The 24,752-nt window shown below is 55.9% G+C and overlaps 3 protein-coding genes across 6 annotated transcripts in view; 2 read left to right on the plus strand and 1 right to left on the minus strand.

The window, feature by feature from the left end:
- Positions 1-337: 337 nt before the first annotated feature.
- On the minus strand, positions 338-4,073 carry ZNF296 (zinc finger protein 296). The gene is made up of 3 exons (XM_043437951.1): positions 3,776-4,073; positions 3,382-3,531; positions 338-1,420 (listed from the first exon to the last, which is right to left on the minus strand). The coding sequence occupies exons 1-3, from the start codon at positions 4,071-4,073 to the stop codon at positions 435-437; spliced, it is 1,434 nt and encodes a 477-aa protein (XP_043293886.1). The 3' UTR covers positions 338-434.
- Positions 3,355-13,573, plus strand: GEMIN7 (gem nuclear organelle associated protein 7). Of its 4 annotated transcripts, none has more exons than XM_043437953.1 (3): positions 3,355-3,491; positions 9,201-9,288; positions 12,994-13,573. In XM_043437953.1, exon 3 carries the CDS (start codon positions 13,002-13,004, stop codon positions 13,386-13,388), a length of 387 nt encoding a protein of 128 aa, XP_043293888.1. In that variant the 5' UTR covers positions 3,355-3,491; positions 9,201-9,288; positions 12,994-13,001; the 3' UTR covers positions 13,389-13,573. The 4 variants fall into 4 exon arrangements, with proteins under 4 accessions (XP_043293888.1, XP_043293889.1, XP_043293887.1 ...); XM_043437954.1 differs by lacking the exon at positions 3,355-3,491 and adding an exon at positions 4,019-4,150; XM_043437952.1 differs by lacking the exon at positions 3,355-3,491 and adding an exon at positions 4,165-6,628.
- A 1,945-nt stretch (positions 13,574-15,518) lies between these two features.
- PPP1R37 (protein phosphatase 1 regulatory subunit 37) overlaps positions 15,519-24,752 on the plus strand; it is a 37,153-nt gene continuing 27,919 nt past the window's right edge. Inside the window, exon 1 of the mRNA XM_043437950.1 lies at positions 15,519-16,004. Coding sequence (XP_043293885.1) covers positions 15,803-16,004 — 202 coding nt within the window. The 5' untranslated portion in view covers positions 15,519-15,802. The remainder of the gene's footprint in view (positions 16,005-24,752) is intronic.

The raw sequence follows: 24,752 nt of genomic DNA on the forward strand, positions 1-24,752 counted from the left end.
CTGCCACACTTGGGGCCCGGGTGCCATGTGGTGGGAGAAGGGCTGAGCACCCCGCCTGTGGAGGATGGGCCAGGACTTTGCCCAGGGGCCTCCGGTGACAGGTCCAGGCCTCTCCCCGCCCTCGCCTCGGCCCCTGCCCTGGCCTCGCCCACACCGGGAACCGGGAGCACAGCTTTCTGTGCCAGTCCTGCGGTGCCCCGGGCACTGGGGGCCAGCCTCTCCTCTCCCCTCACCCTGTCGTTCCAAACCGGTCTGTCCAGCTGTCCACCCCAAGGAGGGAAGCCTCCCGCCCCACCTCAGCAGACACCCCAAGAAAACCAGAGTCCAAACACACGTGTAGCTGCAGGCAGGCTTTACTCATGGGTTGAAGGGAAGAATAGGTCACAAAAGTGGGTAACCGTGGTGCCCTGGACGGCAGGGGGCATTTCCTCTGCTCAGGCATCCCCAGCCATCTCAGGGTGCTTCTGCCGCAGATGCTTGTCCAGGGTGGCCCGCAGGCCGAAGGGCACGCAGCAGTGGGGGCACTCGAAGCGGGGCCCACCGGGCCCCAGGCCGTGCATGCGGCGGTGGCGGTTGAGCTTGCTGCTCTGGGCACAAGCGTAGGAGCAGAGCTCGCAGGCGTAGGGCCGCTCGCCCGTGTGCGAGCGCCGGTGCACCGTCAGGTTGCTGCTGTTGGTGAAGTGCTTCCCACAGAACTCGCAGCTGCCCCCAGGCCCCGGCCCCCGGTTCTTGCCCGCCGGCTTCAGCGTCTTCTTGGGTGATGTCTTCTGGTTCTTATCCGGGTCCGTTCTCTGCTCCTTAGTGTCAGCGCCCCAGCCGTCACCACCAGGGCCCGCCTGAGCCCCGCCACCAGGAGCCCCGGGTTCCTGGACCCCTGCCGTGGCCGCTGCCCCGGCCCCCTCTCCTCCTCTGCATGGGAGGAGGCTGGTGGGGGCTGCGGCATGGGCAGCGGGCTCGGGAGGGGCGGTGGAGGCCTGCTCCTGACCCACGTCGGCCAGGCAGGGGCTCTGGGGCTGCAGCTGCCGGTGGGTCTTCTTGTGGCGGTTGAGCTTGCTGCTCTGGGCGCAGGCGTAGGGACACTGATCACAAGCGTAGGGCCGCTCGCCCGTGTGCGAGCGCATGTGCACCTTGAGGTTGCTGAAGGAGCTGAGGGTCTTCTTACACACAGGGCAGGTGGGGCTCCGCCGGGTGGGCCCCACCCGGGAGCCCTTGACCTCGGCTTCGGGTCCCACCACCGAAGACACGGCCGACACGGCCACGGCCACCTCAGCCAGGCCCAGCAGCGGGGCCTCCGGGGACTCTGGTTCTGTCTGGTAGATGGACAGTCCGTGGTCCCACTGGGCGTGGCGCAGCAGTTTCCAGGCTCCCGTGAATTGTCGGCCACAGAGGAGGCAGTTCAAGGCCTTCAGGTCCTCGTGTTCTGCATGTAAGAGAAGGGCCAGGAAGTAGTGTGATTGGCAAGTCAGAGCAGTTGCAGTTCACGGCTGCCAGCTGGACATTAGATGTGGGAGAGGCAGCAGAAAGAAGAGGCCAGGCTCCCCGCCCTCCCAGGGCAAGGTGTGCAGAGAGCGGGATGGACAAAGAGCAAGGAAAATCTGTGAAGTAGATGAGGCCTTGGGGATTCCTTCTGTGTTTGAAAAGTCTTCAAGAAAACGTTAAAAGAGCAGAGGGATGGATAGAGGAGTGCTAGCTTATATTGGGGTCACGAAGGCCTGACCCAGTTAGGCATGCTGGGCACCTGCCACCCGCAGCTCCCTCTGACAACTTTCCTTAGGAAAGAAGACTTTCATTTTCCAGACGGGAAAACTGAGGCAAAGAGACCTTTCCCCAAGGTCACACAGCTAGGAAGGGGTAGAGCTGGGGTTTCAATCCAGAAATCCCGAAGAGTGGGAGAGAGAGGAAAATTTTTTAGGAAAAATGATTGGTTTACTAGTAAAAACAGCTCTTGATAACTGGGTGTCTCTGCCAGGCCCCAAATACTTGGGTTCCATCCATGGTCCCCTTATCCTTTTACCTTTATGTTTTGGATGGGGGTAGCTTTCCGGATGTAACACCAAGGTCAAGAGCACAGGTGGGGGTTGGAAAGAGTCAGCCTGTCCTGACTTCCAATTGGTTCCCCTGCCCCCTAGCTGTGTGACCTTGGGCAAGAAATACACATCTCTGAGCCTCAGTTTCCTCATTTGCTAGAATACGGGGATCCTAGGGGTCCTCTCCCTTTTAGACTTGCTGTGACCTCAGATGGAGAATAGCTGAGAGTTCTGGTCCATCAAGCCCTCTATAAGCATTAACTGTTTAGTCACTAAGTCTGCGACCACATGTACTGTAACCCACTAGGCTCCTCTGTCCCTGGGATTTCCCAGGCAAGAATACTGGAGTGAGTAGCCATTCCCCTCTCTAGGGGATCTTCTGGACCTGGGGATCAATCTAACCGCATCTCCTGCTTGGCAGGCGGCTTCTTTACCACTGAGCCACCTGGGAAGCCCATCGTGTCCACGATTCTCCCAAGCCCAAGCACCTAGGAGTGTTTTGTTCCCATGATCCCATCACAGCCCCACCCTTGCCCACCGGGCCAGCCTCCCTGCTGCAATCTAAATCCCCCCTCCCCCTCTCACTGCAGGACCCTCTCCCTGGCCCAGCCCTGAATATAATTCCATTTCTCAAAAATCCCAGGGGCATATGGCACAGGGGATAGAAATCCAGAGCTGTGCATGCGATCCACAATCGATGCTGATCAAAAGCTCAGCTCGCCACACGTCTAGTACCAAGTGAAGGGTTTTAATTCCTAATTTAATAGGGCCGGGAGCCCAGGTATCCAGACACCCAGGACCTGGCTGAAAACAGGGGCTTCCTGGCATGCAAGGCTGGGAGATTCCATCAGGGAGGGAGGCCAGAAGCCCCTTCCCCGACTCCAAGCAAATGCCCAGCACCTCGATGAGAAGTGATAAATAAATGGAAGGGGGTGACAACACCCCCAGTCCAGCTGGCCTCGGCTCCCCTCCCCCAGGCCGCTGCCCTCCCCAGAGGTCCCCCCTACTGCCACACTGGTCCAGCCACCTGGCCAGTTATTTCTGGCCAAGGGGAAGGAGAAGTGAAACCAGATTGGGGGTGTGTGTATGGCAAATCCCCAGACCAGTCTTCTGGGGCTGGCCACACCCTGTGGGTGGCCCTCCTCCCCTGCCCAGCCCCGCCCCCACCTACCCCCCACACCACTAGTCTCAGCCCTAGGACAGGGCAGGCCCTGGCCACGCCTAGGCTGCACCCGGTGGGGAGCCAGAAAGGGGAAGTAGTGCTGACTGCCCCGCCTGTCCAGCTCAGCCCCTCTCCCACAGGAAGCCGGGCCCTTGAACTTGAGATCGGTGACTGCATCCCGGCTTTACTCACCTGAGCCCTGGCAGGGGCTGGGGCCTCTGACGAGCTGACAGCCCAGCTTCTTGTGGTCCATGAAAGCAGTGATGGCCTCCAACGGGAAGGTCTGCAGGCAGCGGCCGCAGGTCAACAGATCTGGGTGTTTGTCGGTCCACGGCTGGCGGTCTGCAGGGAGGAAGCGGGTGGTGAGCGTGGGGTGGGGCCAGGATGGGGCCTGGGGGTTCCGAGGGAGAGGGGAAACCCGAAGGTCAAAAGGCAGGTTGGAGGCCAGGACCTGGCCAGGAAATTAAGGCAGGGGCCGGGAGTGGTGGTGGGGGGGGGGGGAGCCCGGGGGTCGGTGCCCCGAGAAGGTCCCACCCGAGAGAGAAGGGAGGGAGGTTGGCCTGGGGCTGGGGTAGGGGGCGCTCACCGTGAGGGCTCAGGGACAGCGGCGTCCACGGCGCCCACTGGTTGCGCAGGCCGAGGGCGTGGATGAGGTCGCCGGCGGGCACGGGGCCGGGGCAGTGGCGGGGTTCGCTCTCGAACCGCTCCGGCGCGAGCACTTCCTTCGGAGTGAAGGGCCCTAACCCCGGGGCCTGCAGGGGCCGCGGGTCCGGCTCGGGCTTCACGTCGATGACGAGGTCTCGCATCTCCATCTCGTCGTCTGAGTTGGCGGCGGGCGAGGGTTCTATTCGGCGAGGCATGCAGCCGGCCTTGCGGCGGGACATGGGTCGCGGGCAGGCGGACTGACGGACTGGCGGGCGGAGGACACGCGAGGCGTGCGCGCTCAGACCGAGGCGCCCAGGTGAGTGACTGCGGCGACCCGCAGCGAACTCTTACACGTGCTGGCCCGGCCCGTGGCTCCGCCCACCGAGGCGGGGCCTGCCGGGAGAGGACTGCCCCACCCTCAGCCAAACTCAATCAGGACCGTGCCCCCTGAGTTTGGCTGAATGATTGAATATCTTAAAGATAACGAGTTCACACGACCACGCACAGAAACAGCTATTCCTGACCCCGTTTCCGGGCTGGTGGAAACTGAGGCACAAGGTGCCCACTCACACCCCCAAGCGAGAAAATGGTAGGGGCCAAGTTTCTAGCTAGGCGCCTGATAGTAATCTGACCTATTCCACTGAATGCATTACAATAAAAATTCCTTGGGCAAACAAGGATTAAGCGCCTACTATGTGCCAGGTTCTGGACTAAGCACTAAGATGCAGCAGGGTAGAAAAAGAGACAATAACCCTGGCCTTTTGCAGGTTATTCGTTCAGAAAGTCAGAGTCTCAACAAGAGAAACTAAGGAAAATATGAAGTGCCGTCCACGACAAGTGCCATGGGGGGAGGGGGGCGGAGCTAGGAAGGGTTATAAAGGGACAGGATTACTGGGGTGGGGTTGGGACCTCAGTTTTCTCCCCATGCCAGGCCTGTGTATTCGAGTTCTGTAAATTAAGTTCTGTATTGACGGAGTTCTGTGAGAAAACAAGGTCAGCTCCAGGGACATCTTTTGACCACTTTAAAGTCTTCGGTTTTTTGAGACAGAAGCCTTAGGAGGGTTTGGAGCCCAGGAGGGTCGTGATCACATACACTGCTCCGAGACCTGGACTCGCCATTAAAACCAAATAGCCAACCAATAGCCGCCTTCCGCTGGGGCCTCCTCCAACTTCCCTTGTCAAAGCTGCTCTCTGATCGCTATTTGAAGTGGCATCAACACCCTGCCCCACCCTCCAACCTTGCAAGTTTTCTTTTCTTCCTGGCACGACCACATCACCATCTAGAACTGTTTGTTTACTCTCCTATCTCCCCTCTCCCTAACACAAGCCCACCCACCCCCCAGAGGTCAGGGCCAGGGTCAGCTGGCTCTGGCCTGCCGGCTGTGTCCTCAGCCCAACACTGAGGGAATTTCACATGCTAATCTCCTGGAGTGCCACTGCAAGCCTGAGGGTTCCTTCATATTGTTATTCAGGTCTCAGCTCAATCGTCCTCCAAAGACCAGAGGACCTCCCTGACCACAGGATCTAAGAGAGCCCCACCCTGCTGAAGGCCTTACAATTTACACTCCATGACCTCCATCTGTCCCCAGTTCCCTCCTGGGCTTCAGGTTTCCCATCTGTTACCTGAGGTGGTTTCTTCTTCAATGCCACCTCCCATGACGGCCCAATTAAAGACGCTCCCCCAACCTGCTACCCCCTATCTTATTTCCCTTATTTTATTCCTTTTGCATACTTGTCAAGCCTTGAAGGACCTTGTCGGTGTATTTGTTCATGTAATAACCACCTGGAGCTCTCTCAATCTCCCTAGAATGTAGGTTCTGAGATAGACGGAGCCAAATCCATCTTGTTCATGAACAGAGCTCCTAATGGTTCATAGTTCAGTTAACAGATTGTGTATTGAGCTCCTTCTATATGCATTTTTTCCCAAAATATATCTGCAGAGGATCTCTGTACCAGGCACTGGGTCTTGGGGATCCAGTGGGAAGCCGAGGTCCACAAGACTCCCCCCCCTCCCCCTTAGTGAAACTGTGGGGGAGAATGAATTCTGAGTTCAGAGCAGTGCGTTTCCAACTCAGGACAGACATTCTGCCTTTCAGGGCCTCAGTTTCCCCTTGTAAAACGGGCTGTGGGGAGTCCTGCAGGGCAAAATGACCGCCTTTGGTCTCTCCCAGTTGCTGCTCTGCAAGGCTTTTTCCTGGTGCCTGGCTGCTGAAAGCATGATCTCAAGGTTTCAATAGGGACGGTGGGGTTCAGAACGGAGGTGAGGGGTAGGAGTGTGCACGTGTAGGGGGTGGGGGTGCCAAGTCCCACGTGCCTTGAAGCAGACGAGAGGAGCCCTAATTTCTTCTTCTGTAAAATGGACATCCTGGACGTCCACACCTCGCAGACTGGTAGATCAAGAGCTAGGCGCAGGGTCAAGACGCTGGCGGGGTGGCGCCCGGGGTCTGTGCTGGCTTCCGAGCCCGCGAGCCCGCCCGCGACCACGTGGGGCGGCGGCGGCGGCGCTGGCGGAACCCAGGCTCGGAGGCTCGCGGCCTGCCCGGGCCTCTACAGGCGGCGCGCCGGCGGAAGTAGGGGCGCCAGCCGCCGTGAATCTCAGAGCGGTGCGTCGCGAGCACGATCCCGCTCCTGTGTCCTGGCACGGGACGCTCACCCGCGTGCAAGACCCCGAGCGGCGGAAAGAGGCGGGTCCGCGCTTGCAGCGCCGGCTGCTGGGAAGTTCTAGTCCCCGAACGCCTGCATTGGGGTGGGACTGCACTCCCAACGCAGCAGCGGAGACGTCCCCGCGCCAGGGGTGAGTTGTCGGGGGGGGGGGGGGGGCGGGGTTCGGAGGTCGGAATGCACCCCCTCGGGAAAATAATAACAACGACGATAATAACAGTAATAATGGCTGCAGTCCTCAGACTCCGGCCTTTCCTGGAGCAGAATCGTTCGTTTAATCTGTGTCGGGAGGTAGGAAGAACGTCCAGCCCAGGGCGGAGTGGGGAGTGGACGCCTGCGGGCCGGGAGGACCTACTTAGTATGAGAAAAGGAGAGCGACGGGTGGCCGGGGCGGAATTGAAAGGAAACTGACCGGCCCTGGTGGGGGGCGGGGGGATTCAGCGCTCGGTGTCCAGATGCTCACCGGACGCCCCATTTAGCTAATTTGCATCCAGACCGGGCCAGCCCTTGGGGTGGTGGTTGTAGGCTGGTCAGTATCTCGGTGAATTCGGTCTAGAGTCTTCGCTGTTAACCTGGTAGCTCAGTTGGTTCCCAACCCTGGCCATTGAAGGTTTAGCTAAGTGTTTGTCCACGGAGCCGATCATTCCTGTTTTCTAGAAAGTGAACTTTGAGGCCCCCAAGGATGGAAGTTTGTGAATCTCCTGCCCCTGTCCAAACTAAAGTGATGGGCACTTTCGTTTTTCTAGTGGGGAATGGGATCCAATTCCCCCGACCCCCACCCCTCCCCGGAAACCTGGGCAGGAAATCCTTGGCTTGGAGACTGATAGGATTAAGGACTCTCGGCTTGGTCACCAGGAAGAATACCTGCTTTTGCTGTCTTGGGCACACCCTATGTGACCTTTCTCAGACCAGTTTCTTATCAAGTCACTCCCAGACCTCAGTGGCTCTCCTTTGCTGACTGAAAAAACTGCCCTTTTGCATAGGGCAGGGGTGATGGCCCTGACTGTTACCAGACCAACCTGGGTTTGCTCCCTTTTCCTGTCAGTCACCAGCTTGTACCCAGTAAATGCTTTGGCATCACCCAACTTGAGTTTCCTCTTTGGTAAAATGGGGATTGTGCAGGTATGACCAAATCTTTTTTTTTTTTTTTCCTCCCTAGTAGCAAAAACATGGCCTATGCTGGCCCATGTTTAATTTAATTTTGTTTTACTGAGGAATTTAACAGAACTCTTTGGCAACTTGCATATTTCCCATGAGCCCTAGAGGGGAGTGTTTCTCCTAAAACACTCAAGTGTTAACCTACAAGTGCTGGGAGAAAGCTCTGGGGGCTGGTGACCCTGGACTAAATTGGGAATGCAGTGGTCAGATACATTAGAAAATGTACATATCCCTTAATCTCATTTGCAGCCATCTGTGGTGAAGTAATGAACATGTAGCAGTCCCATTAATTCATTGTTCACTGTGGTCTTGCCCATCAGGTGAAAACCTGGGAGTCTTCCTTGGCTCTGCCCAGTCCGTTAGCAAATAGTGAGGGCTCTCAACCCTCAAGAGATAGCCTAATCCAATCATTTCTCCCCGCCCTGCTTCACTGCCCCAGATAATGTCATCTTCCATCTTCCCCTCGAGGTGGCCTCCTCACTGGGCTCCCTGCTTCTCCCCTTGCCCCTCACAGTCCATTCTTTGTGCAGCAGGCAGAGGGATCCTGTGAGTCAGACCCTCCTCCTCCTCTACTCAGAGATACCCCAGTCCTCAAGGCCCCTGCCCCCAGCTCCTGCACACTGGCCTCCTTAGTGTCACCCAGTCACCCTTCTATGGGCTTTCAGTTTGCTGTTCCCTCAAACTGGAATGCTTTCCCCTCCATATCTCCTCATGGTTCAATTCCTCATTCCATTCTGGTCTTTGCTCCAATGTCAGCCTTCTTTCCTGAGCCCCTTCCTGGAAACCACCTCTTACCTCCCCAGGCAGGGCCAGGTGTCCCCTCTGGGCTCATGAGGCCCCCGGGCTCCTTCATTCCAGCCCTGCCTATTCTTGGTGTCACTCTCTGGAGCCCTGGTGTGTCATCCACTTGACGGTAGGGCCAGGCTCTTTGGCTCCCAGCTGGGTCTCCAGCACCACCCAGCGTGGGTCAGGCGCAGAGCAGGCACTTGGGTAACAGGGATCCACAAATATTTACTGAGTGACCCCTGGTTGCCAGCCCTTGTGATGTAATCAGACATGTCCCTTCTCCCAAAGGCTTACGTTCTGTGGCAGAACAGATGGCACATAGGCAGACAAGTAAATGCATACTGTCAGGAAGTGATAGTGCTGTGGGGAAAAAAAAAAAAAGATACTGCAAGGTGAAAGGGCTATTATTTTCCTCCCTGTAAGAAGGAATGTTTGAGCAGTGACCTGAGTGAAGTAAGGGAGGAAGGCAAGCCATGTATCTGGAAATATATATGTCTCATGTATGGAAGAAGGTTCCAAGCAGTAAGAATAGCATGTGCAAAGGCCCAGGGGCAGGAATGTGCTTGGCATTTTCAAGGACTGACAGCAGTGACCACAGGGTAGAAGGGAAGGAGATGAGATCAGAGAGGTGATAGGGCCTTGGAGTGAGGACTTATGCTTTTGGCCAGGTGGAGTGGGAACCATGGGAGGGCTCTGAGCAGAGGAGGTGTGAGATCAGACTTAGAGCTGAAGTTGAGAAATGCTGATTCATTTCTCTGCAGGATCCTTTCTTGCAAGGAGCTGACAGTTGAGCTGCCGAGCCAGGAAGAGCCTCACAAGAAAAAGGACAATCCCAATCACCTCTGTACGGTGAGTGGCCCTGGGATGGGACACTGGGTACCTGATTCATGTCAGTCACTTCAGTGAATCACTTTAGAGAGGAGGGGACTGAAGCAGGGGGAAGGGTGCACTGCTTGAAACTTAGGTCCTCTCTCCTGCCCACAATGCCAGCATCTCCTTACATGTAGTCAGCATCAGCGCAGTGGTCAGGGTGCAGGGTAAATTAGGAGTGTGAGATTAACGTATGCACAGTACTATATATAAAATAGATAACCAACAAGGACCTACTGTATAGCACAGGAGGGAACTATACTCAATATTCTGTAATAACATATAAAAGAAAAGAATCTAAAGAAGCAGATATATATATATACATACATATAGTTTTCCCTGGTGGCTGAGTAGTAAAGAATCTGTCTGTCAATGTAGGAGATATGAGTTTGATCCCTGGGTGGGGAAGATACCTGGAGAGGAAATGGCAACCCACTCCAGTATTCTTGCCTAGGAAATCCCATGGACAGAGAAACCTGGCAGGCTACAGTCTATGGGGCTACAAAGAGTTGGACATGACTTAGCAACTAAAGAGCAAAATATATATATATATTTAATATTTATATTTATTATATATATGATATATTTATTTTATATTTTATTTTTTATTTTTATATTTTAAATTATATATTATATATAATTTATATATAATATATATTATATTTATATATATAAAATATTTATATATAAAGAGCAAAATATATATATATCTGAATTATATATATATATTTATATATATATACACACACACATATAACTGAATTGCTTTGCTACATACCTGAAACTAGCACAACAACTATACTTGAAAAAAGAAAACCCAACCTCAGTGTAGTGGCATGTAATATGTTACAGGCGAGTGCTAAACTTTCACATTTGTTAGGTCATTTAGTCCCTGTGGCAGCCCTGTCAGGTTGGTCCTCTTGTCAGTCTGTTTTATAGATGGGGAAACTGAGGCACAGACCTGGTAAGCAGCTTCCCCTAGGTCACACAGCAGTAGCGATACTCACACAGTTGTTATTCAAGCGTAACTAGGGAGGACCTGGCGTGTAGGTCATGGCCCTATGGTGCCCGAGCCTGTTGCCTTCTGATAACGAGCGGAGGCGGCCGTTGGTGCCATTTCTCCACCCAGTGGAAGAGGAAATGAGAAAACTGTCTCTTGCTTGAGGTCACCCACCTAAGCAGGCCTGAGAGCTCAATTTCCATTCCATTCATTGCAGCAGAAACAGTATTTAAGGAGTCTGGTCTGTATGCCACGCCATGTTCCAGGAGCTGGGGCTACAGCAGAGGCAGCCCATCTCGCAGGGAAAAAGACCATAAGCAGACCAGTAAATAGACAACATCACGTGTAAGAGAGTGGCGTGCTTCTGAAGAGTGAGGAAGCCGACTCAGATGAAGGCAGCTGAAGGGGAGATCTTGAAGACAGGCTGCTCTGGGAACGGGGAGAAGGCGGTACAGGCAGCGGGAACCCCAGTACCAGGGCCCACGAAGAGACCACGCCAGGTGTGCTGGAGACCCAGCAGGGAGGCCAGTGCGGCCGGGTGGAGAGAGTAAGTGGGGCATGAGGCCAGGGCGCGGGCGGGATCCAGAGCATGCAGGCCCTTGAGGGCTGTCGTGAGGACTTTACTTTGACTTTGACTCTGAGCAGGACAGCAGCCAGGGGAGGGCTCTGAGCTGAAGAGGGATGTGATCTGACCTAGGTGTTAATGGGGTCCCTCGGGCTGTGTGTGAGGACAGACTGGCAGCGGGTGAAGGTGGAATCAGGAGTCCAGTGAGGAGCTGACCCCAGTAGTCCAGGCGGGAAATGACAGTAGCTAGACTGAGATGTTGGACAGAGTGAAAACTATTAGGTTGTGAATCAGTCAGTTCAGTTCAGTAGTTCAGTCGTGTCTGACTCTTTGCGGGCCCCCTGGACTGTAGCACGCCAGGCCTCCCTGTCCATCACCAACTCCCAGAGCTTACTCAAACTCATGTCCATTGAGTCGGTGATGCCATCCAACCATCTCATCCTCTGTTGTCCCTTTCTCCTCCTGCCTTCAATCTTTCCCAGCATCAGGGTTTTTTCCAGTGAGTCAGTTCTTCGCATCAGGTGGCCAAAGTACTGGAGTTTCAGCTTCAGCATCAGTCTTTCCAATGAATATTCAGGGCTGATTTCCTTTAGGATGGACTGGTGGGATCTCCTTGCTGTCCAAAGGACTCTCAAGAATATATATATATATTTTTTAAATTAAAAATATATATTTTTCTCCCTGAGCATTTCTTTTTTTTTTTTTTTGCCGCCTCTAGCCAGGGATAACCTGGTTAGAGTCCTCTAAGCCGGGATAACCCAGGCCGCTTCCTTGGTGGCTCAGATGGTAAGGACTCTGCCTGCCAACACAGGAGACCTAAGAGATGTGGGTTCAATCCCTGGGTCAGGAAGATCCCCGTGGAGAAGGAAATGGCAACCCACTCCAGTATTCCTGCCTGGGAAATCCCATGGACAGAGGAGCCTGGCGGGCTACAGTTCATGGAGCTGTAAAGAGTCAGACACAGCTGAGCAACTAACACATACTCTTAGGAAAGCACCACATCCTAACCACTGGTTAATCCTCACCAGGGGACTGCCTGCGGCCCCGCCCCAACATTTGCCTTTTATGATCTGTATGTTTTTGAAGAGCCAGGCTAATTTTTTTTTTGGTTTTTTGGTAGAATGCCCCTCAGTTTGAGTTGCCTCAATAGATTGAGGTCATCCATTTTTGGCAGGACCACCATGGAAGGGGTGCCCTGTCCTGAGTGTGTTATATCAGGATGCCCTTGGTGTTCGTTTGCCCCATTACTGTACATGTTGATTTTAATGCCAACATTAGAGTAGTGTCTACCATGCTTCTCCACTGCAAAGTTACTCTGAAGTCTTTACAAGGAATATCTTGTGAGGAGGTACTTTGAAGACTTTGCAGATATCCTGGGCCTTCTCAAACGTATGGTAAGGACTTTCCCCTCTCCTCCCTTTATTTACTTCTTCATTTATTTATTTAAAATAAGTATGACTCATAAAATTTCACCCTTAAAAAAAATCACCCTTTTGAGCTGACACCTGTGTGAATGGGAATTTATTTGGAAATGTGCTGTGCTTAGTCCTTTATTCATGTCCAACTCTTTGCGACCTCATGGACTGTAGCCCCCCAGGCTCCTCTGTCCATGGGGATTCTCCAGGCAAGAATACTGGAGTGGGTTGCCACGCCCTCCTCCACAAATAATGGATTGGATGGGCTGTTTGTGAGAGAGGTCAGGGCTTGTTCTTTTAGCAAGTATTTATTGCTAGGGACTGGGGATAAAAGCAGTACAGGGGATTTCTCGGTGGTCCAGTGGCTAGGACTCCACACTTCTACTGCAGTGGGCCACGGTTTCGATCCCTGGTCCGGGAACCAAGATCCTGCAGGCTGGGTGGCACAGCCAAAAGCTTAAAAAATAAAATTTAAAAAGCAGTGCAAAGGCCCTGCTTTCATAGACCTTGTAAACGGGGGTGCTAGGTCCTGGGAAGGGGGGTGACTGGCCGACAGATGGCACAGATTTTAGAAGGGGGACTTAGGAGTTGGGTTTTGGACAGGTTAAGTGGAGATGGGATAGATAGGCCTCTGCCCCCAGCCCCCTCCTCCTGTAGCTCCACACTCCGCTAATGACTCCCTGGTCTGCCTCTTCACCCAACAGCCAGGATAATGCAGACTCCGCTGGCCACTCCTGTGCCTGTGCTCCGGCTCCCCCGGGGTCCTGACGGCTTGAACCGAGGCTTTGCTCCTGATGGACACAGAGCCCCCCTGAAGCCGGAAGTCCCTGAAGTCCTGGAGCCTCTAGAGTCTCGGGAATCCCGGGAACAGCAGGTTCGAGCCTCCCTGCGGGAGCGCTACCTCCGCAGCCTGCTGGCCATGGTGGGGCGCCAGGTGTGCTTCACTCTGCACGAGGGCGTGCAGGTGATCGCCCACTTCGGAGCCACCGACCTGGACGTGGCCAACTTCTACGTGTCGCAGCTGCAGACTCCAATAGGCGTGCAGGCTGAAGCACTGCTCCGGTGTAGTGACATTATCTCATACACCTTTAAGCCATAAAGACTTCATCGTGTTCATCTTTCTGCCTTGGGCGTAGCTACAGTCTCCCAGGCTCCGTATGCTCCTGAGCTCGGACCTCTGGGCCCCAGAGAGTTCCGAACCCCCTTGGAAATTTGCACCAAGCTCCAAGCAACTCTGACATCTCTGGACATCCAGGGTGTAGTCAGTAAACTTCTGCAACTCCATGGGTTCTACATCCTGTTGAAAGGAATGCTCTACCTCACAGAACTCTCAGCTCTACAGATATATGGGTTCCATGCCAGTTCCTGAAGATTTGGGACCGAGGGAGGGAATAAAGGAAGGCAGATTACCTAATGGGAAATTGTCTATTGAAGAGGGTGCAAAGTTCAGCCACCCTGGAAATATTCCCCAATGCTTCTCTCCTGCCAAGGAATCAATTATCTCAGGAAACTTTGCTTCTTGTTTTATTTCTCTTTTTAATGTAGCCTATAGGGATTGAGCCAGATTTAGGGAGTGAAAGGGTGGCTATCGAAAGGCTGAATCCTGTGGAGCTGGATCTGGAAGGGGAAGACATGTCCAGGGAGTGGGAGGAGCTGGGATAAAGATGTGGGGATTGGACCACTGCTAGTCTGGAACAGCTGGTGTGACCTGGATGCCAGACTTGGGAGACTTGGACTTTTCTGGTGGGCTGGCTTGTATACAGTGAGGGGAGTGAGTTGAATTGGGTCACATGGTCACATGCAAGAGGTCCCTCCCATGGTCTGGCCTCTGGGTGGATAGTCTTTAGGTGGGTGGAACCCTGCATGGCAACAGGGAAAAAGGGGATTAAGGGTTAGAGTGAAACTTTGCCCCTTCTCCATTTAACCCTGGCTTTGTAGCCTGGTTGACTATTTCACACACTTTACTTAGCCCCATTACTAGCAGTCTTTCAACAGATTTATTTATTTATTTGGCCATGACGCTGGGATCTTACTTCTCATACCAGGGGTTGAACCCGTGCCCCCTGTAGGGGAAGCACAGAGTCTTAACCACTGGACCTCTAGGGAATTCCCTCAGCAGATTGTTTTTAAAAGTAATTTCTGCCCCATCTGTAAGTCCCATCAGTTTGAAGTGAGGTGAAGATTTGTAAGTGAAGATTCCATTCAATATGGATGTGATTTCCTTGGGTCATCTTCAGTGGCCAAAGTGCGGCAGCCACTGAAGTTGAATGAAGCTTGTGCAGGGCCTCGGCTCCCGTTCGTTCATTCACAACGCTACCTCTGGGCCCAGATTTCGAGTTGCCTTAGCAACGACGTCACTTGCTCCTCCCCAAGTCACCTTTTTGGGTTTTAGCTCCGCCCACTCAGGGTTGTGGTTGGGCTGGGATAGAACGGAGAAAGTGCGGGGGCGAATAGTAAACGACTGAGTCAGCCCTTGTAGGGGCGTGGCTTGAGTTCGTGCTAGTTCGCTACTGGCTCGGTGATCTACCTGCTCCATCGCCGGGTATTTCGGTTGGAAGATTCGTCCCTTGCTTTCGGAATTTCTTCCTTCGTCCAGTTTTTTCTTTTCTTAAAAAAAAAAAAAGGAGCTAAATTAGGGCTAGAATACTCCTTATGGGCTCATATTTTCGTTTTTAAGTTTATATAAAATACAATTTATACAAAAGAGCCCGACACGACTTACTGTCTGTATAACTACAACATCCAAAGAGGGTCATTGATGAAATTACAGTCTGCAAATGGAAAGCTGGAGCCTAACCAGCAAGTGGAGACAGGCTTTGTCTCCAGGCAGAGGTTCCCTCTGTCAGCATCCATCACCTGTACTCATATAGTCAACACAACTCCTATAGCCTTTCAAGTTCTCCATCCCTTTACTTCTCTCCATATCAGTTGGCCTAGACTCACCAAGCATATGTTTTTATTCCTACCACCTCCACCCCTTTCTCTGTTGCCTGAGCTCGTGACGAATGTGTGAGGGCCTGAATGTTAGTTATCTACTTTGAAGCGGGGAGGCGGGGGGCGGGGGGCGGCTTAGGTTCGCGCTTGCGCGCTGCTCCGGGAGACGGCGTCCATCTCGCCCCGCCCCTCGTATTCTGCAGTTCCGCCTCTGCAGATTCACTACTCACGTTTCTTTTTCCCGTAGCTCTTTCTGCCTTTTGGTACGCGCTTTAACAACGCACGAGACAACTCTACCTGAAAATAACTTAAATTTATTTTCTGCCGTTCCGTGTACGCGGCAGGCTCACTGGCCCTTAACGAAAGTGCGGCTGCGAACGAGCAGACGCGCACGGGGCCCGGGGGAGGCGCGCTCGAGCTCCCGGCGGCGACGACTACGACGACCAGGAGAGGGGACGGAGTCGGCGCCTGAAGCAGTGGCTGAGCCCATGCCCCGGGACGGCGGGAGGGCCCGGAGAGACAAGTCCGGGGCCCGGGGCATGTCCCCAGGGCCCCCGTGAGGAGGCGGCGGCGGCGGCGATGGAGATCCCGCCGCAGGAGGCGCCGCCCGGGCCGGGCGCTGACGGCGAAGCCGAGGAGGCCCCCGCAGAGGCCCCGTCTCCCGGCCCCGCATCGCCCCCGGCCGACGGGCGCCTCAAGGCTGCGGCCAAGCGCGTTACGTTCCCTTCCGACGAAGATATCGTGTCCGGAGCCGTGGAACCCAAAGACCCCTGGAGACACGGTAGACACGGCTGGAGCGCGGGGGCGGGCTGGTGGGGGACTTGGGAATCGGTGCGGCGACCAGTACAGAGGTGGAGCTCAATAAGTTGCCCCTAATGATTTAAGGAGACAGTCGTCAGTTTAGAGCTTGGAGGGTGTTAGAGAGGGAGTGGCTGTTGGGTTGGGAAGGTGAATATTGCTGGTTTTTGCTACTCCCTCTCTCCCCTCCCCAAGGGACGCTGATGGTGATCGTTTGAGGAATTCAGACGGTGAGCAATCAAAGAAAGTTTAGTGACTTGGGAGATTGATTAGGAGGGCGGTAGCCTTTGAGTTCATAGTTCCCTCAGAGAAGGATAGAATAGTCAGGGGAGAAAGAGTGGGTCAACATTATCGCCGAAAGGGCAGTTGCAGGAGTTTGATGGGCCCATGGGGACAGAAAGAGGTTACAGTTGTCGGTCTGCTAGCCTTGGGGCAACGGTTGGTCATGTGACTCAACTTCCTTGGCTGAAAGGAGGAAGAGGAGTAAACTTGGAGTCAGCGGTAAAGGAGTCAGTCAGTCCCGGGATTGGGAAAGGGAGGCAAGGTAAATAAACTTTCCAGAAAAAGGAGCAGAGTTGGTGGTCAGTTTGGGGCTGGTTGAGATAGTGCAAGGAGGTGTTCGATCTTGGCATTAGGAAGAAAAATCACCGCCTGTCTCCTTTTCCTGTCCTCCCCTACCCCCCCCCCCCAAAAAAAAAAAGGGAAGCAAAACATTGTCAGTCATTCAGGAGCAGAGGAACTTTGGAGCCGGGCTTTGGGAGGGTTGTCCTTGTTTTGTTTCCCCTGCCCCCGTCCCTCCTGCTCCGAGAAAGCATTGGAGTTGCTGTCGGTGGAAGGTGAGAGCGCTAGAGAAGTTTGATGGCTCAAGGTGTGGGGGAGAGTGACTGCATAGGTTATAAGTCCTCTGGAGAAGGTCGGCTCTGGGTTGGAACTGAAGAGCAGTTGGAGGAGTGTGTTTTATCTGTAGGGCTGGGAAGGTGGAAAGTCGCTCCAGAGATGGATGGCAGGGTTGAGTCCCGGACAGGTCTGGGACTCGTGCTGGGATGGAGCCGAAGAGGAGAGGGATAGGCCTGGAGCCTGGTCTATAGAAGTTGGTCTGTAGGCCCTGGGGAGAGAGGTAGAAATGTTGCTAGTCTGTGGGCAGTGGAGAAATCGATGACTTTGATGTGAGGATGGGAAACGTGGGAACTGAAAGCTGAACACATGAGGAGCGGCCGTAAATGCCATCTTGGCCAGTTAGTTTTGTTTGTTTTGTCTTTTGGCTGCACGGTACGGAATGCAGGATCTTGGTTCCCCCACCACGGGTCAAACCCTGGGCCCCCGTGCAGTGGAAGCACAGTTGTAACCACTGGACCTCCAGGGAAGGAATGCAGGATCTTGGTTCCCCCACCACGGGTCAAACCCTGGGCCCCCGTGCAGTGGAAGCACAGTTGTAACCACTGGACCTCCAGGGAATTCCCCAGCCAGTTATTGTTAAAGAGACAGTGATTAATTTAAAATTCTTGGCCTTGGGAGCCAGCCAAGCCCCTGGGCTCTCAGCCCTCAAGATAGGTTAGGTTGCAGGGCTTGGGGGACTAGGGCTGAGGAAGGGAAGAGGGAATGGGCCCCAGATACAGCATCCGGTCCAGGGAGCTCAGAGCAGGAGGAGGGAAAGAGCTGGAGAGGCAGAGCAGGATGGTGGCTAGCCTGGGCTCCAGCTCAATCCTGAGTCCCATTTACCCAAAGCATGACCTCAGGCTGGGTTCCTAACTCCTCAGAGCCTCGATTTCCCACCTGTAACTGGGTGAGAATAGCCATGTCACGGGGTTTCAGAGAGGACTGAATAAGGCTGTGTGTGGAAAGCGGTCGGCCAGGATGAGCCTTCATGAAGCTGCAGTTATGGTTGGTCATTTTAGGGGTGACATTAGGGGCAACTGGTCATGTTAGGGGCCAGCTTGGAGGAGTTGGTTCATGGAGTTGGGGGGGGGGCCTGCTTCACAAGCTTCCAGTCCGTTGGTGGGCTTGGGCCCATGGGGGAGGGAAGATGTTCCGTCTGTGGGCCGGAACGTGGTGGTGGCGGCGGCGGCAGTTGGAGAGTCCGGGCCGGGGGCGGGGTGGGAGTAGGGGAAAGTTTCTGGCCCGCAGGTTCCCAGAAGAGCAGCAGCTGTGTGTTAGCAGCTGTTGGGCTGTGGGGAAGCCATTTTTCCTCTCCGAGCCTCCTGTTTCTTTCTCTGCAAATGGAGGTGCTAATTTCTACTGTGGGGAAGTTGTGAGGATTAAATAAGATAGTCCTTGTAAGTTCCTGCCACATAAATAGCACCTGCTGTTATCCAGGCAGATTCAGTCTGGTGTTTTTTTTGGTTGGTTGGGTTTTTTTTTAATGTCTCATGGACAGTCGTGAAGAGGCAGTGAAAGCGGGGGTTGGAGGGGCAGAATGTTGAGCAGGAGGGTCAGTTGGTGCCTGGCTGGGAGGGGTTGAGAGGATGGTGGCTGACTGGTCACCCCGGGGAAGAGGCACAGGTGGTGACAGCTCCCAGGCTGTGGGAGTCTCTCCTTCCTGGAAGTTGCAGGAGAGACGACAGGACTGGTCTGCACTCACTCTCCAAAAGCATCAGTGGGTCTGAGATGGAGAGGTGATAACCTGGAGAAATGGGTTGATTTTACGGGAGGGCGGGGAGAGTGGGTCTGTCTGGGCCAGGGAGAGGGGCTGAGGTCGACCTGCGAGGGAAAGAGTTGGGTGGCAGGGGAAGGAGTTCCCAGGCAGGGGAAGGCTCACTGGTGAAGTTGGTGAGTTTGGACAATGGGATTTGGCAGGCCTGATGGTGCTGGCCGGTGACTCGCCCTGTGTCTGTGGAGGACAGTGGAGTTGTTGGCTGGCCTGGGACTCAGAGACTCGCCAGGCTGTGGAAAGTTGGGCCAAGGGGCTGCCTAGTTGAGAGATCGAGGGTCTCAGCTGGGGGCTTCAGGGAGGGGTTGGCAGGTCTTGGAGGAGGGGCAGGAGATTTGCTGGAGGAAAAGCCACGGGAAAGCAGAGAGGGTGTCATTTGAGCTGCGGCCCTGGTGGGAAGGGTGAGGGAGGGGTCATGCTGGGGCCTGCCCTGGTGACACGACCCCAAGGCCAAGGGTTAGGGAGGAATTGGCGCATCAGAATTGGAAGAGGTCATTCAGAAGCTGTTCTTCCATCGCAGAGATGGAGAAGTCGCCCCGGCCCGAGGTGCCGGAGTGCCCCGGGCTGGGAGCAAGCAGCCACTGGAGAAATTGGGCCCTAGCATCAGGCGTCCAGTCAGCAGAGCCTTGCCCTGGGAGGAGAGCTCGGCCAGGCCTGACAGCCTCCGGCTGCGGTGGGCCGTGCCTGGGTCTGGGGCTAGGTGGGAGCTCAGCTCGGTGGGAGCCTCTGGGGGTGTCTGCCTAAGACAAGAGCCCTGTCAGGTCCTGTCAGAGGTCACGTGTTGGGGGATTCCTGGAGGCCAGACATCTGAAGGAGGGAGGTGGTGCGGGAGGGTCTCTTGCCTCCTGAGGCTCAACCCAGCCCAGTGCTCAGAAGGGCCATTCCTGGCTCCCATGTCACATGATGTCCCCGCCTGCCCCCAACTTGGGGGCCTGCTTGTCTGCCTCATTGCACTAAAGGCCGCTGCTGTTAAGATCGACATTTGTTTCGTGCTGGTGGTCTCTCTCCCCCGCTGGAATGGGAGAGCAGACAGTGTCCATCCTCATTCCCGCTCAGCCCCTTGAAAGACACATGGTGATCATGGCCGAATGAGCACCAGGGGCACGTGCAGCCTCAGAAGGGCTGAGGCCAGGCCACACCTGGGGTCTGTCTCGCCGGGGTGTGCTCCCTGCCCGGCCCCAGCCGCAGCGTGCTGTGGCTCCGGCACAGCCCCTATTCTCGCTGAGCTGGTTTGTTTCCTCATCTGTGAAATTGTGAGCCCTGTCCTGCTGATCTGACCTCCAGGATGTCTGAGTGGACGGGATGGACCTGGTGGGGCAGGGTCTCTGCAGCAAGCCGGTTGCCAGTGGACGTGCTGTGAAGCTGGAGAGGAGGCCACCTCCGTACTGCGGGGCTAGGGCCCATGTGCACCCCACACTCCCTGGGGGGTGGAAGTGGGCGCCCATGGAGGAGGGGCTAGCCTGCCACAAGCCCCATCCATAGTGGGAGGTCCCAGCTCCTCTAAGGGTCTCGTACCAGGGACTCTTCAGACCAAACTGCAGGAGTGACCTGAGGCCCAGCTAACCGCTGTGTGGGGAGGAGACCGGGTTTGGCGAGGCAGGCGTCAGGGAGCACATGACACTGGCCACAGTCTGGGCGGCTGTCTCCCCCCTCCATGCAGTCCTGCCCGTGACTCATTCCCCGCTCCCTGACCTCCACCCTGTGCAGTCTGTCCTGGAGTAGGGGCAGGGGAGCTTTGCCGCCTGGGAAACTCCTCACGTGGAGTGGAGGCATCTGCAGGGTGAAGGGGGCCCAAACGTGCCCAGCTCCGCCACCTGAGCTTCAGGGGTGGGATGGGGGAGAGGGGCTGGTGGGGACAGTGGCCATCGTGTTCCTCAGTGAGGATCAGAGCGGGTGGAAACACCTTCCTGTTTGTTCTCAATGAAACCTGTGCTGCAAATTGAGTCCTTGAAACTTCTTTGACAGGTGGAAAGGTACCCGTCAGTAGTGGACAGAGGCTCTCTTGCTGGTTAATGGCTCATTTTACCTGAGTGGTGGGCGGTCTGGCTGGGGAGGAGCCAGTGCCCTTGTAGGGGGCGGCTCTGATGCTTCCCCCAGATTTCCGTCAGGGCCCACCCTCACCTCCTACTGCCGGCGTTGGCACATAGACTCTGCCATGTGACTTTGGGCCATCCTTCTGTCTGTCCGTGATGATATTTCTGTCTATGAGATACAGCTGACAGTCGTCCCTCCTCAAAGGGTGATGAGGAAGGTGAGATAACAGTGTCCACAGGGAGTGCTGGGGGGCCTTGTTCTTGTCGTCGCCAGTCTTCTGCCCCCGCCTGCAGCCCCTGCCCTCCGTGCTGCGCTGTCTCTGTTGTGTGTTTGCACTCGCCTCTCCTCCAGCGTGTCCCTCATCAGAACCCTGCGGTCTATCTGTCAGAAGAGTGCCCTGACATCCCTGACAGGGATGATCCTGTCTGTGACAAGCTGGGTGACTCTGGGCAGGCTGCCCAGCCTCTCGGAGCTGAAACTCAATCAGCCTGTCTCGGCCTCCAGCTGAGAGGCAGCAAGGGCAGCGAGGGTCTAGATGTGAAGTGTTAGCCGCAGCCTCTCAGACACTGGCCATGACCGTGGACAAGTTCCAGCTGCCCCCCGAGCCCCAGTCCCTTCTGTAGAATGGCCCGGCGCCCCGGCCCTAAGCCCCGTGGGAACTTGACTCGGTGGACGGGCCTGTGTGGGGAGCGGCTGGCTCTCCTTTCCACCTCTAGGGCTTTATTTGTGTTCGCATCATGTTTCCCTCTTCAAGGGTGAGGACTGTGGGTCACCCCCATGACCTGCGTCTGGCGCCCAGGAGGGTGGGCGAGTGGCAGAGGAGTGAGGCTTTCCGTCAGATCTCACGCCACCGGGGCATTGGGGAGAAAGCCTCTCAAATGAGTTGATGGGCCTGTGCCAGGCCCCACGACTTGGGGGCTTGGCACTCGGTCCTCCGGGGGGCTGTCGGAAGTGCGTGCACGTGTTTCTGGGAAACAGGCGTCTCCTGTCTCTCACAGGCGTTTGGCTCCAAAAGTATTAAGAACCATGGAGCCAGACGCCCTGGACTGGACTGGCCATGACGGGGGCGGCTTCTGGGAATGGAGGCCAGGAATCTGTGTTTCTAGAAAGCTCCCCAGGCGGCCAGGTTTGGCTGTCCTGCTCAGGGCCCCTGATTCAGCTCAGCTGCCTGGCGCTCAGTCCCAAGGCTCAGCTTCAGACCTCAGTTCAAGGGTGGCTGAGGCTGGCCTCGCAGACTTGTTTTAGAGCACACTGAAGCGTCTGACTTGCGGAAACTGCAGAAACGGGATTTGGGTGGGTGGCCTGCCGCAATGGAGCATGGAGGGGCCCAAGCCGAGGCCCCTGCTCTCCGGGTGACCCTGGTCACCGCTCATTACTCCCACGCGCCCACCGCTGGGCTGAGTGGGTGTCTCGGTTATGTCTCCCAGCCACCCGGGAGGCAGGTGCTATTTTTTCCGGTTTGTAGATGAAGTACTGGAAGCACAGAGAGGCAAGGTCACTCACCGGAGGTCGTCACAAAGCTAGGCAGTGTGGCTGGGGGCCTGCGCTCTTCGCCCCCGAGTCCTGGCTGCGTGAGCTTTAGTAAGTTGCTGTATTCGCTTCTGCCTGCTGCATGATTTCTTCGTCTTGAACCCATAACCCTTTGTAAGATGGAGATGACCATTCCAGCCTCACTAGGTAGCTCAGGAATGAGAAACAGCCTGAGTGAAGGAATCGGCTGGGTGGCACTCAGGAGGGGATCTCTGTGGTTCTTGGACAGCTCAAGCATCCTGGGAGCTCTTCGCTGCTCCTCTGTCCTCCGCCTTGGCCCGAATTCCTCCTGTGCTTCCCAGCGTCAGGACGGGGTGCATGCTCGGTCACCCCCCCTGAAGGCGTGCGCAGCGTCTCATTTAGTAATTGCCGGTGTTAGGGGTCGGGGAAGAAGGCAGGCCCTGCCTCTGTGGAGGTCACAGTTGAGTGAGGGAGTCACACTGTAAACAGTTCTAATCAAATCAGGGTGCCCAGGACCCTGACTGGGAGGAGCTGACCGGCAAGGCACAGGTGGCTTCTTGGGGAAGGGGCCGTCTCAGGCCTAAAGAAATCACTGGAGCGAGCCAGGTGAGGAGCAGCTGAAAGAAGTGCAGAGGGTTGGAGGTGGAGCCAGTGAGGCACATCAGAGGAGGAGGAAAAAAGCCAGTCTTCCTGGAGCCGAGGTGGAGGCAGGAGGGTCAGAGGCCAGACTGGAGAAGCAAGGCAGGGGCCACCCACCCAGGTGGGCCTCGTGGGCCCTGTTAGCCTGAGGGTGGCAGGGAACCAGCAGAAGGTTTTCAGTAGGGGCCTGCCCGCTGTTTCCCACAGAACCTTCTGGGAGTGTGGCCTGCAGACCCAGACCAGGGTCGGGGCCGCGAGCCTGTAGGCTCTCGGCTTCATGAAGCCCTGCAGCGGCTAGGTGCTTGCATTTGTTCGATTGATTTAATCATCAGATTTATCAGAGGCTCCCCCTCCCCAGAAGGTTTGCTCTGCGGTGCTGTCCCCACGGTCTCTGAGCTCCACCCTGCCCCCGCCCTGGTTCGTGTCTCCTGCCCGTGGGGGGGGGGGTGGGGTTCGTGCACTTAGGTGCTAACGCTGCCTCCCCTGTGCCACCTCAGCAGCTGGCTTCACCTGTAAAGTCCCCCAGGTCCCACACTTCCCAGACCCAGAGAGCTCTAAAACCTGGGGCCTAACATAATAGAGGAGGCATCCTGTGGTGGTTTTCTAAGATCAGGAAATTCTGAACTCCTACTAGAAACTGGCCCAGCAGTTTCTAGTAGGAGACCACAGAGCCCCCAGTGGGCCCCTCTCTCTTTCTGTGAAGCTGTGGTAACACGAGGCAGCCCAGGCCTCGGGCTTCGAGGCACTCTGGTGCCAGTCCACCTCTGCCCTCTGTCCAGAGGTCGCCTGGCTTCTCTGCCTCAGTACCCCCTTTTGTGTGGGGATTGAGAAACTTGGGAGGCGACTGGACCTGTAACTAGCTGTTGCAGGCACTCAGTAAGGGCTTGTTAGAGCTGAACCTGGCCGTGTCCTGGTAAGCCTGCCCTGGCTCCTCCTTTCTGAGAGCAGGCTGACCAGCCCGAGACCCGGGGCTGATTGTGAATTCCGCTGCGTGAACGCAGGCACGTCCTGAAGCCTTGCTGGGTCACAGTTTGCTCGTCTGTGGAGCTGTTTTGGCAGAAGAGGAGTCTGTTTCGAAGCCTCCTGGCTTTGGGTGGGGAGCCAGGTCCAGCCTTCCGAGCCAGGAGCACCCCATAGCCCCCGCAGACGTGGTGAGAATGCGGGGTCCTTGACGTCACCGCTCCCGGGCCGCCCGCATCACTCCCGCCCTGAGCTGGGCTGTGCTTCTGTTAGGGCCACTTCCTCTCAGTGGAGCTCAACAGGAGGTGGGGGTCTGGTGCTTCAGTTAGGGTGGGACAGGTGGAAGGGGATTCCAAGGCCGGGTGCCCCCAGGAATGATCGACACTGTCGTGCTTTGCTTCTGTTTTCCCCCCGCTGGGAAGGCAGTTCCACGAGGGCAGAGCCCGGCTTGGTCTGGCTTCCCTGCGTGTCCCCAGAGCTGCCCTCCCCGTGATGGGTCGTGGTGGGTGCAGGTACCCAGTGGGCACTCTATATGAAGTTATTCTCACTCCCTTCCTTACTCTCTGCAGCAGCTCTAGAGCCTTTGCCTTAAGGTGGGGGTGGCGGTTTGAAAGTGTCTGCTGACAGCCGTTCGGCTCATGTGACTTGCCTGACGCCCTCTCCCTTTCCAGCAGAAGCCTGGGGTGGGAGTCCTGTGGTCTGATGCTGCGGAGGCCTTGTCGGATCCCAGCTGGGACGTACTCCCCGATCGGGTGGGTGGGAACCCGCTGGGGTCGGACTCGTGAGCCACTTTAACGCCCCACGCCCACCCCTCCGTCTCCCCACAGCCATCGCCTCCTGCCAGCTGCCGTCAGCTGTGTGGTGGGGGAGCCGCTGGAGCGGCCCTCCCCTTTGTGCGAAGCCAGCACCTTCACAGCTGAACCCCCTGGGTTCCTCACAGCCCCAAGGTGGGTGGGGGAG

This window comes from Cervus canadensis, chromosome 18 (genome assembly GCF_019320065.1).
Source record: "Cervus canadensis isolate Bull #8, Minnesota chromosome 18, ASM1932006v1, whole genome shotgun sequence".
Classification (NCBI taxonomy): domain Eukaryota; kingdom Metazoa; phylum Chordata; class Mammalia; order Artiodactyla; family Cervidae; genus Cervus; species Cervus canadensis.